At 35.7% G+C, this 12,407-nt stretch overlaps 2 protein-coding genes and 1 pseudogene across 2 annotated transcripts; 1 reads left to right on the top strand and 2 right to left on the bottom strand.

The window, feature by feature from the left end:
* Window positions 1-466: 466 nt before the first annotated feature.
* On the bottom strand, window positions 467-7,677 carry LOC131626097 (protein BONZAI 3-like; annotated as a pseudogene).
* Window positions 7,678-8,336: 659 nt separating this feature from the next.
* Window positions 8,337-8,833, top strand: LOC131626109 (uncharacterized). Its single transcript, XM_058896929.1, has 2 exons — window positions 8,337-8,486; window positions 8,594-8,833. Exons 1-2 carry the CDS (start codon window positions 8,337-8,339, stop codon window positions 8,831-8,833), a joined length of 390 nt encoding a protein of 129 aa, XP_058752912.1.
* Window positions 8,834-9,272: 439 nt separating this feature from the next.
* Window positions 9,273-12,365, bottom strand: LOC131626108 (uncharacterized). The gene is made up of 6 exons (XM_058896928.1): window positions 12,331-12,365; window positions 11,856-12,231; window positions 11,183-11,807; window positions 10,560-11,095; window positions 9,968-10,456; window positions 9,273-9,686 (listed from the first exon to the last, which is right to left on the bottom strand). The coding sequence occupies exons 1-6, from the start codon at window positions 12,363-12,365 to the stop codon at window positions 9,273-9,275; spliced, it is 2,475 nt and encodes an 824-aa protein (XP_058752911.1).
* Window positions 12,366-12,407: the final 42 nt, after the last annotated feature.

Genomic DNA, 12,407 nt, shown 5'->3' with positions numbered 1-12,407 from the left:
TGTAGCGTACTCCCTCCGTCCCACAATGAGTGACTCAGCCCACCATTTCACACATATTAAAAAAGGTGTAAAAAATAAGAGAGAGAATAATATTTTTATCAAAGCACCCCTAATCATGTATTGAAATTGTGAAAGTTTAACTAATTAGAGGGTAAAATAGGAAAAAATTTATTAAAAATTGTAATGGATCATTTATTTTGGAACACTAAATTATTCCAAATTGATCATTCATTATGGGACGGAGGAAGTAACTTATAATTTGAGATAGAGACGGAGGGAGTAACTTATAATTTGAGATATAGGGAGTAACAAAAAAAATAGAAGCATAAAAATTTACTACTTTCTAACTTTTATAATCAAGACTGCTACATCTTTGAAGATGCATGCTTCTATTTACAGTTCATTTGAATGAAAAATGTAAATATATTGTGAGACGTGAGACCTAACATTTCGTCTTCATCCAACATAAAAAAAAAAAAAAAAAGTACTACTTAAAATCTAAGGAATTTTGTGGATCAACTATCTATTGAAAGAACTAAGGTTGGCTGTCTCTAATCGTAAAACCTATTGATTAGAAGATGCACCATGAGGGAAATAGGAAGTGAGTGGTTTGACATCTCTACTCCGCATGAAAGTCAAAAATTGATTAGGTAGTTCCTCCAAAAGAGCTTGCACAACAGAGATTTGTCCAGCTGTCAGCAACACAAGAATACGGTTCGCTTAAATGAATAAAAATTAGATAACATGTTGAGAAAATAAAATATAAAAGAGTAACAAATGTTATATTTGTATTTTCAACTTAAACTGGATGGTACAAGGATTGGCGTCAATAAAACAAAGCCAACAAACTAATTACTAAGGATTGAAAGACTATCAGCATTTATTAGTATCTCCAACTTGCCAAGGAACAAAGACTCTGGGATATAGCTGTTCAGCCACTGGTGGTTGTTGAATGCATTAGAGTTTCTAATTCTATTGCAGCTATTGAACCAACGGTTCCTGATTGTAAACTCTTTATGAATAAATTTAGAAAGGTGTATGTTAATTGTGTGTAGGAATTCAAATGTTATAGCTTATTGACTTATTGGTTATGCTATGCAAGTTGAATGTAAGTCTTGATTGGGGTATGCCCATCCTTTGTATGTTGCTACTGTCACATGTAATGCCTCTGTCATTTGAATATGAAGTTCAAAAACAAAAACTAATACTTACAGTGTACTTCTCCCATGGGGACAAACTGCACTATATCTCGTGTAGCTACACGGCCAGTAGAACTTTGTAGGCGGCGTCCATTATCAGCATCAAGTATCTGTAATAATTAACCAAAGTTTGGGTTATTAATACCCTCAGATGACAAAGCATAGCATGGAGCCATGCTAAAGAAAAGAAACTAAGGCGAGGATATAAGGTAGACCTCCATGCTCGTGAAATCAGCACTTCCAACACCAACAATAAGAATCGACAAGGGAAGATCAGATGCGTTAACCAGAGCATTTATTGATTCTTGAAGATCTGTAACAACTCCATCCTATGACAAGATCATGGACATTTGATTGGTTAGTTTTATGCACTGACGTAATCATACACATTAATATGCACGAGAAAACAGCATAAAAGATAAAAACAAATTTCTTATCACTCTCACCGTTATGATCAGCAATACATAGTATTTAGTGCTGTTATACGATGAAAGGGAGTTGGCAGCCATCTGTGCAGCCTTGTTGATTACTGGATCAAATAAAGTGGGTCCTGATAGGCGGACTGTGTGTAAAGCACTAGCATAAGCTTCCATTATGCCTTCAACTCCTACCACCTAAACACATAGGAAAACTATATCTTATCTCTTTTTAAAGAATGTATCAAGTTCGCGATCAATGAGCAAATTTTAAAAACTCATTGACTTTATTCTCAAACTCATCATTCATATGATCAATATTCTATATGAATGTTATTATCATTAGAAACGATGAATAAGGTAAAACTGAGTTTATTAAAGAAAGAATTAACAATAGTCTTCCACCTTTCCAAGAATTATCTAGAATCATTGCTTTGCGGAACAAGTTTCCATCTTCTACTATAAGCAACAGACGGAATGTCTCACCTCAGAGCTAGCTGGATTCCCATTCAGATTAAAACAGTGAGATACGGTACCACCGGGTATCTTGCCTCCAAATCCCCAAGCAGGAAACCGCTTATCAGAATCATAAAACTGAATAACTTCTCCAACTTCCATTATAGCCTACATAAATTTTACCTTGTTCATCAGGCCAGGCAATGGTTATAAAGATGTAAGGGTAATTATTCGATAAAAATATCCGGAATAGTATATGATCATAGTGAAATCTTGAATGTGGTTGATTCCATTATGTTTCACAAGTTGATGATTAAAAAACTTGGAATCTTCCATTGAAAAGTATCCAGTTTACCTTTTGATATGAATTTAACTGACCGGATCCACTGATGTAATGCAAAGAATCTGGCTGTTGAGGATTTCCATTGGAAGCTGAACAAATATCGAAGCACTTAACAAACTACAAAAATGAAATTATTACTAATCACCTTAGGCAGTAGAACAATGGAAACTTACCAGTGAAATCTACTGCAACCATGAAGTTTAGCTCAAATCCACTAGATATGTAATCAATAAAGCTGAATTGTTCCTTTTCACAATATTGATCCACAAAGAGTTGACCCTTCAGAACCTAAAGTGAAGAAATTATACCAAGTGTGAGGTTAAGTAGAAATCAGAGCCAAAATGTAATTCAAATTCAACTGCATGGATCAATGAACACCTTCTCTTGTCCATGGTGTTTGGATGGCATAACAAAATTGGCGCCTTTCTTCTCTTGGTATAACTTTTCCAGATCTGCTACTGATTTCTGCATTTTACTGTTCAACAAACTTCGATGTCACTATTTTGCATCTATGAAGTATTAACTAGAAAATGAAAAGCCTAAAAAAGTTTAGGCCCAACAAAATAAAACATCTATCATTCGACATTTACCCGATCAGTACATGATTGCCACTACTATTGAAATCAAATCACTCTATAACTAATGGATTGTCCTGCATGGAAAAGATAATTTAAAAAATGTAAGAGTAATCTGTATGATAATGATGTACCATCCGACATGTTGTGCACAAAAATGGAAAGCTTACTTTACTTCCAAACTGCTGGACACTGAGACAAAGTGGTTTCCATTTCGGATTTAAATTGTTATCTATAACTTCAGTCTTGCAAATAGGAACAGAACCCCCAGTTTCAACCACTCTTGATATCCTTAGAAAAGGATCCTACACAAGAAAAAACAAAATGAAAATTTTTAAAAACTTTTATATGAATTAAAATAATTCATAAATAAATATGTAGAGCAGGATATTGAGTTAGTACACTTTTAGAAAATCTGTCTTTGTTATCCAAGTGAGAACAACGAAAAATAATCTCAACAGCACTCCTTGCAGCAACAGTCTCCTCAGCATGAATGGTAATCGCCCCTTGATTTCTTTGACTAATGTTCTGGCTTTTGATTTGAAGCTTCAAGGTTAAACTCCTGCTTGGTTTGGTCACTATCTGTTCCGCAGTGGACACACACAAACAGAAGAGACACCAATGTCACACAAAATCCATAATCATAATTCTGCATGCTACAGAGTTAGCAAGCAGCTATAATTAAGTAAACCAGATCCATGTGTGTTTTTAACTTTAAATGTATGAATATTTTATTACTAAGAATGATCTCACTAGAAGAGACTGATTTATTAACATAGACAGATTTACTAATACCAACATAAAAATTTCTATAATGAGAAACATTTAAGAATGTGCCATATGAGATTATATTTGGGGTCAAATACTTATTTTAAAATGATTTTCAAAACCATGAAAAAGAATGTCCCATAAAGTTCTAAGAAATTTCAACACACAGGTAGATCTAAGAAATTTCATTAGTTAAGCACTTATCTTAAAATAATTTTCAAAACCATGAAAAAGAATGTCCCATAAAGTTGTCTCTCATCAAAGTTTGAATGAAAAGGTTTTTAATATTAAAAAACTAAAGAAAATGTCATATTACAACATCAAGTGGGCCACTCAGAAAAGTTGTACATTATTAAACTTGGCTAATATGTATAAGGTCAATAGTCCATCCTAGTCCTAAATATAGCTTGAAAAGAAAGGAGTAATAAAAAATAAATTCTTTAGGATAGGATTGAAACATGGGTGAGTAACAAATGAAATACTGTGATGGATAATAATATATTACCGACCTCTGATAAATTGCAACTAGCCTCTCCAAGGAACTCTTGATCATTCAGTTTTAGTGTCTGCAAGAAGTAACATAACATACTCAAACTTTTGGTTTTTAAATATATAAACTTCAACATCACAACTTGTTATTGCAAACTAAAATACTTTATAGCTGAAGTTTCTTACAAACCTTGGTGGGAACATGATGATATGTTGTATCAATGTCATACACATGAAATCTGAAAGAAAGCAAAACAAGTGAGAATGAGTTATAAATATGTATATACAAAGCACAACACTTATGAAGGATAAGGACATGAAGAATATATATATATATAGCTTACACAAGTGGTTGCACAATCTCAAAGTGAAATGCAATATTAATTTTTTCTATCCATTCTGGATTCAAAGAATTCATTATGACTTCTGTGCGTCCTAATTCTTCCAATTTTCCATCCCCTTTCTTTGCATATACCACAACCATAGGATCACTCTGAAATAAATAAAAAATATCAGAAGTAAATAAATAAGAAACATGTCATACATAGCATATGCATTTATAGGAAAATTACCTTTGATGCAATGTCGAGATCAAGTAGGTTACTTGCTGAAAGAGATAACTGCAAAAAAATTAGAAAACCATATGTAATTGTCCAACAGTAATAAATAGGTATATTTGAAATAAATAAATACAATAAAAGCTATGTTGTTAATCTCGGAAAGCGGCGCGGCGCGGTCAACCCAAAAAATGGGAGCGGCGCGGAAGCGGGGAGCGGTGCGGCGCTATTTGACTTTTTTTATTTTTTTATTTTTAATTAATATATATTTTATATACAAAATTAAAAAAATAAAATTAAAAAACAAGGGGTTCAAATAATAGTGATGAGTGGTGTTTAGAAAATGAAGCAACTACTTTTGGACTTATGGCCCAAAAACCATAAAAAAAGAGTAAACCATCATTCTCAGTTAAACCCTAATTTATAAGCATGTGTGAGAAACCTACAGTGGCAAAAGCGCCGCCTGCAAGTAAAGAAAAAGAAAACACGTTCTCTCTCCTTGCCATTGCCATGACTAGGGATGTCAATTGCATCTGTTAATGGGGATCCTGTGGGGAATATCTGTGCGGAGATCCGAAGTTGAGGATTTTTTTCCCGTGGGGATGGGGATGGAGGGAAAAGTTCCCCCGATAACACTTTGGGGCGGGGATTGGGAAAGTATCATCCGTCCCCGTGGATTCCCCGACTCCGAAGATATATGTTAATTTATATATTTTATATATTATATAATTATATAATTTTACAATGTATTAGAAAATGAAAAGTCATTAGAAGTTATAGATTTGTCACACATAATCAACCACTTGCGCTGGACGACATCGGTATTGTGGTAGTAAATTAGTGGAAGCACGGTAGCAAGAAGTTATGTTACTATTTATTTATTTTTACATAAAAAATATTAGCAACATCAAGTTCTTTTGCTTATTTTTATTTATTATTGATGCAAGATGTATTTTGATTTTTTTTTTATAAAATAAAGATGCAAATATATGCATTTTAAAAAATACGGAAAAAAAAAACAAAATACTAGTGTCATAGTTTTGATCAAAAAGTGTAGAAATTTTCTTAAAATTCGATCTCCGTGGATATCCGTGGGGATCTGTGGGGATGGGGATGGAGGGAAATATTCCCCCGTGGCGGGGATTGGGGATGGGGACTAAATTTAGGGGCGGGGCGGGGAGTGGAGAAGCATCCTCCGAACAATATCTGCCCCGTTGACATCCCTAGCCATGACTGCTATCTGTTTCACTGTTCGTTGGAAAGCTTTTTCAGTATCACAAGATCAGAATCGAAGATTTTTCTTCTCTCTTATCTCTCTCGATCTGTTTTACGGCTATGCTCTCTTCTCTCTCTCTGCTCTCTCGCCACCTGTAACCACGAAAATGGAAAAGCGGCCGCTCTGAACCGCTCCAGGACCCGATTTCGCGGCCGCTCAAGCCGCTTTGGGCCGCTTCACCCTTTCGCGCTATACCGGTACCACCGGAAGCGGCCTCACCGGATTTTCCGCATCGCGCCGCGATAGCGGCCGCTCCAGCCGCTTTTAACAACATAGAATAAAAGACAAGAAATAGGAAATGAAACTTCAAAATATATATTCGCCACTTGCAAAAATAATTTGATAAAACTACAGTCAAATCAAGAAAGTTGTGTTGTTTGAACATTCTTACTTTTTATCTAGAAGAACTTATGAAATAATATTTAAGAAAGCCATATCAATAGAGTTTGTAACGGAAAGACTCATCTGAAAGGCTTGCGTACTTTTTTTTTATAAAAAGTGACCGATTGAGCTTTTATTCCGTCCAATTACTCTCAGCTTTTTACATTTGAGTAACACGCCAATATAATCCAAGCCGCACTTTCTTCTTTAAATAGGGTAGATCCAGATTCGAGATCATATTCAATCCAACCATTAAAATTTTTTTTCCGAGCTATGTAGTATGTTATTTTACGTCAAGAGAGTATTTTTTTTATTTACATTATTAATAATAACTAGGTGACTAGCTACCCGAATTAGGATCTTAGTCGGAAAAAATTGCGGTTAGACTTTACCTATCTATGGAACCAATTTAGTTGTACCTGAATTGATCTCGTGTGCTTTATTTAGCATGTGGATGAAGTGACAATAATCATCTCAAATTCATATGCACAACTATGAAATCTCTTATTCAAACTAGAGGAAATTTATCCAACTTAACAATAACGACATTCTTATTGTGCATTTGGTTTTACAAAGAACATAAGTAATTACGCACACAACATTGAATTGATTTCTGCATATATTCAAACTTCGTCTATTGAAATTGATTGTTGTCTTTAAAATTGCTTTTAACCTATCAAGCATGAGTACCGGAAATACAACACCGACACTGACATGTCCACACAGATATCAGACACCTACACCAACCCTGACGCACTTTTTTTAAGAGGTGTCAGTACCGGAAATATAACACCGACACTGACATGTCAACACAGGTATCGGACAATGACACACCTTTTTTCAGAGGTGTTAGTGAAAATGAGCTTTTAACTCTACAATGTGGTAGTTTTCACTCAATTTTTTCATAGACCAGTGACGATGATGGATTAGAAACAGTACCTCAACTTGAGTGAACAATGGCTGAAAACCTTGAGCGGTATAGAAGAAATCAACGGCGTCATTGTCATTGTTGTTGCTCGTTGATGCTTGTTGAGCTCCCACAGCTTGTTTAGCTCCATTCATATCTGAGAAACACGCTCCCATTGTAAACCCTAATTTTGCTTTTCAATGAAACAGTTAGAAATCGATCTGTTGAAGCTTTTGATTTGTGGCTTTATATATATAATGTGTTTATGCTGGGAAAATGCGAGGCAGTTACTCGGAAAATTAACTTTTATTAATTAATTGATTATTCTGACATGATGAACAAGTCTGTATTGACTAGGTGTAAGACTGCAAAACTTTTCAGAGAAGAAACCTCTAGGTATAAATTTGGAAATAAGTGTCCGTTACGTTAGTACTAAATAAATAAAGAGAAACAGTAAACAAAATAAATAGGAAATTTCTCAAACACCTTGTACCCTTCTTGCGCACCATTGAATTGACTATTTTCTCCTCGTGTTTTCATAGATGCAGCTTCGAAAGCAACTTTCTTTTTGTTTTGGCTTAATAACACTTTTAGTCCTCGTATTTTGATCAACTCACGAAACTGGTCCTGCATTTTTAAAACAGAACAAAGTCGTCCCTATACTTGCTTAAAATATGTAAAATTGATCCTAACCCCCAATTCCTCTCCAAAAAAGCTGATGTGGTCAGATTAAGTGGTTGACTAGGTACTTACACGTCATTAATTGTATTATATTGCTTTTACACGTCATTAGTAATATTAGATTTAACATTTCAGAAAATAAAGAAATCAAATTAAAAAAAAAAATCCTTTTAATTTCAGTAACCCTAAATCCCAAATTTTATGTTCATCTCTCTCGTCAGCTTCAAATTTCTCTTCATCTCTTCGTGCCTCTTCACACATATCGTGTCTCTTCATCTCAGTTCTACCATGTCAGCTAATTCTTATGCCGTATCCAGCAACAGTTGCGTGTCACGAAGAAGACAGGTTCGCTGCTTCTGTGACCTTGATTCGCCACTCACTACCTCGTGGACGAAGGAGAATCCTGGGCGGAGATTTAATGGTTGTGGTTTATACAAGGTAAACACCAGTTCGTATCTAAATGGTTGAATTTTATTCTTGTACGAATTTGAGAAGCTGACCTGATTATGTATACTCGTTTAATGGCTGCTTCGTATGAATTCCAGTTGCAGGGACGAAAGGGGTGTAATTTCTTCAACTGGTACGATGAAGAAATGTCGGGTCGTGCTAAGGAGGTGATTTTGTCACTGATGAAGAGAATTGATGAAGACAAGAAGAAGGATAATTTGAAGATGAAACAAGATGACAATTTGAAAAAGAAGCTGAGATTCTGTCAAGGATTAGTTATATTAGTTGTAGTGCTCATTGTAGGATTGATATGTAATGTTATGTTGAAGAAGTGTTGAATTAGTCGTCAAGAATCTGAATTAAGTTGTTTTAGTTAGTTGTTAATTGTTGTAGCAACTAAATTAGATGTTTAGAAGCTGAATTAAGTGATGTATGTTGTACTTTTCTGAAATGTAAGTTGTTGAATTAAGTTGTTCCAATGAATTAGTTGTTGATTACACAAACATAATTGTCATGACAGCAAAAGAATAGTGTTAATTTTCGATATAGCCAAACATAAACATCCATAACAGATAAAGAAGGATAATTGTCATTACATAAACATCCTTTATATAGTAAAACAGAATTGTCATGACAGCAATATATGCTGAATTGTCATTACACCAAAACATAACTTGACTGTGATCTATTTGTCAATACTACACCAAAATATGGACTATTTTTCATTACACCAAAATATAACAGTCAAAACACCAAAATAAAAGGTCTAAGTTTCATCTAATTTTGAGATGGTTGTGGAGCCTGTGATCCCTGAGAAACAACCACCTCAACTTCAGTAGCACTTGTTTTCTGTTTCTTGTTTTTCTGCTGTCCACTAGAGCTAGCCTTGCCTGTTGTCTTCTGCTTGTTTCCTCCCTTAGGAATCTGCCTGTCAGCAACACTTTTTCCCTTACATGTCCTTGTGTTATGTCCATACTTGTGACATTTTTTGCATTTGACTGTCTTCAGTTGTCTTGGCAGCACACCAGGTTTCCTTTGCTCATCATTGGATTTGTTCCTTAACTTTTTTGGCCTTCCTGGTGCCCTTCTCATTAGGGGTGGATTGATGTACTCAGTATTTGTCATTGGCCATAGTCTTGGTCCATTTGAGGGTAGCACAATGTGGGAGTATGTGCCCAGACATTGTGTCTTCTTGCAAACACAAGATACACACATTATGGATACAGACAGATTTCACAACAGTTATTGATACAGACAGATTTCACAAAAGAATGCAGACAAAAGAATGTACCTATAATAGGTTGACACAAAAGTTTCAACTTGCAAACCATTATGCCAAATGCAGACAATAGAATGTTCACATGGTATACCAGTTAAGTCCCATTTTCGACAAGCACAGGTCTTTGTTGTCAGATCCACAACATATGTATCTCTCTCATTAGATACACTGAACTTAGCCATTTGCTCATCACCATGCCATGTAACCTTCCACCCCCTGCCTTCCTTTTGTAGCCTTCAATCCTTCTTTGAACATTAGGACAAATATCACCATTGTGCCTTTCCAGCATTTTTCTTTGCTTCACAATCCTAACAGTTATATAATGCTTAATACCTTCAAGTAAAGAAATTATTGGTTTTTCCCTAATTTCAAGAATTGCCCTGTTGAATGCTTCACACATATTGTTGACCTGCAGATCACATTGAGTGTAAGTTCTAAAAGTTGATCTTGTCCATTGTTGTGGTTGAACCTTAGCCATTTCAGTGTAAGCATCTGCATTTTTCATTTTCATTCTCTCCATAGCATGGTTCCAGTCTGGTACAGTTGTTGCTCTTGCAGCTACCCACAGTAGTTCCTTCATATCACCACCTGGGAATCTTTTCTTCCAATTACCATAGAGATGCTTCACACACAACCTATGTTCCACATTATCACCTAGCCCTTTAATTACCTCCACAAGTCCCTGACATAACAACCATATACATACAAACAGTTAAGTAAGCACAAGAAATAAATACAGAAATATGAACATTGTACATTGCACAAGAAATACATACAATACATACCTTTTGTTGGTCAGAAATAAATGAATATTGCCTAGGGATAAGTTGATTAAGATCTTCCAATAGTAGTTCAACAAACCACTTCCAAGAATCTCTTGTTTCGGATTCCACCACAGCATAGGCAATAGGTATCATTTGGTTGTTTCCATCCTTACCTACAGCTGCTATTAACTGACCACCATGTTCTCCTTTCAAGAAGCAAGCATCTAATCCAATTAATGGTCTACAAGTATGAGCAAAAGCAGCCTTACAAGCCTCTAGGCAAATATAAATCCTTTCAAAGACAAGACCTATTTCAGATGTCCCACATTTGATTATGACTGTACTGTTAGGATTAGACCTTCTCAACTCTTCAGCATAGCTCCTTAAGTGTGCATATTGCTCACTACTTGCACCTTCTATCAACTCTAATGCTCTCTTCTTTGCCCTATATGCTTGAAAATGATTGAGTTTAACATTCCACCTCTGGAATGCCTCATCAGCCAATCCACTAGGTTTGATATGAGGGGTGTGTCTAATCAAAGGTATGAACTTCTTTGCTAGCCAGTTAGTTTTAGCTTATTTATTCCCAGTTGATCTAACACACTCATGATCCTTGGTCAAACTTGTGATTTGCCAGTACTGACTTGCACTCCTTTTAGCAACCAACATATGATATGGATATTTTGTTTGACATTTCACAACAACCCTAATAGCATCATTTTTGTAGAACCATAAATTTTTCTTTGTTTCCATAGCGTGATCCCTGACAGCATCCATGACTATTTCCTTTGAAGCAAACTGCATACCAATTTCAAACCTAACAGGTTCATCATTTTCAGGAACTTTGAAAGTAGGAAAATTCCTTTTCTTAACAATTTCATCATCACTCTCAACAGGAGTGTGTAAGTCACTTTCATCTTGGTAAGACTCTTCATCACCAGTTTGTGTTTCATTCATGCTTCCACCCCCAACAGGTATTTCACTTGTCCAATCCCGTTCTTCCCCACCAACATCTATATAAGAGTCATCTTCACTTTCTTCATCACTTGCAACATAGTCCTCATCTTCTTCACTAACATAACCATCCTGATTATCAGCAACCCTATCCCCTCCATTCTCATGAACAGCTTCATCCCTATCCCCTTCATTCTTATGAACAGCTTCATCCCTAACCCCTTCCTCATGAACAGCTTCATCCCTAACCCCTTCCGCATTAACTACTTCATCCCTAACCCCTTCCTCATTAACTACTTTTTCCCTAACCACTTCCTAATTGTCAGCTTCAGCCCTAACCTCCTCCATAACAACTTCTTCAACTTCTTCATCCCTAATATCATCCCCCATTGGCCCTTCATCATCAACTATATCAGGAATATCAACTACATGTTCAACAAAAATGTCTACTACATTATATCCTTTTGCATCTGAAATTAACTCTAAGACGTCACCATCAGTGTTTAGAGCCTTAAGTCCAGTCTGAAATGATAGCTTTGGATGCTGGTACCACAAACACTTGAAGTTGGCATACCCAAGATGTAGCACTTCTGCTCTAAAGTCTTTATAGTTTGCAAAATCAACATCAAACGCTGAATCCATCTCATAAACTAGACCCTCAACATACAACTTGACAGGGAAGAAGATAAATCTACCCCCATGGTTGATACGTAACCTCAACCTCTGGGGTTCACTTGGCCTACGCATATCACAAACAAAACAAAACAAAACCCTAAGCACAGAATACGAACAAGAAAAACCCTAAGCATAGCACGAACAAGAAAAACCCTACACATACCTGAAACAATACTTTTCATTTCCTTTCGCAGCCATTGTTGTCCTTGATGGAAGATGAACACAGAGACGAGAACAAGA

Source organism: Vicia villosa, unplaced genomic scaffold (genome assembly GCF_029867415.1).
Source record: "Vicia villosa cultivar HV-30 ecotype Madison, WI unplaced genomic scaffold, Vvil1.0 ctg.000262F_1_1_1, whole genome shotgun sequence".
Lineage (NCBI taxonomy): Eukaryota > Viridiplantae > Streptophyta > Magnoliopsida > Fabales > Fabaceae > Vicia > Vicia villosa.
The sequence above is the reverse complement of the archived record's forward strand: the minus strand, read 5'-3'. Positions and strand labels throughout refer to the sequence as shown.

Coding starts and splice junctions, on each gene's coding strand:
- LOC131626109 (XM_058896929.1), top strand. CDS start 8,337: ATGTCAGCTAATTCTTATGCCGTATCCAGCAACAGTTGCGTGTCACGA. Junction 8,487..8,593: donor ATGGTTGTGGTTTATACAAG/GTAAACACCAGT, acceptor TATGAATTCCAG/TTGCAGGGACGAAAGGGGTG.
- LOC131626108 (XM_058896928.1), bottom strand. CDS start 12,365: ATGGCTGCGAAAGGAAATGAAAAGTATTGTTTCAG. Junction 10,457..10,559: donor TTATTTCTGACCAACAAAAG/GTATGTATTGTA, acceptor TTGTTATGTCAG/GGACTTGTGGAGGTAATTAA. Junction 9,687..9,967: donor GTGGAAGGTTACATGGCATG/GTGATGAGCAAA, acceptor TGTGTTTGCAAG/AAGACACAATGTCTGGGCAC.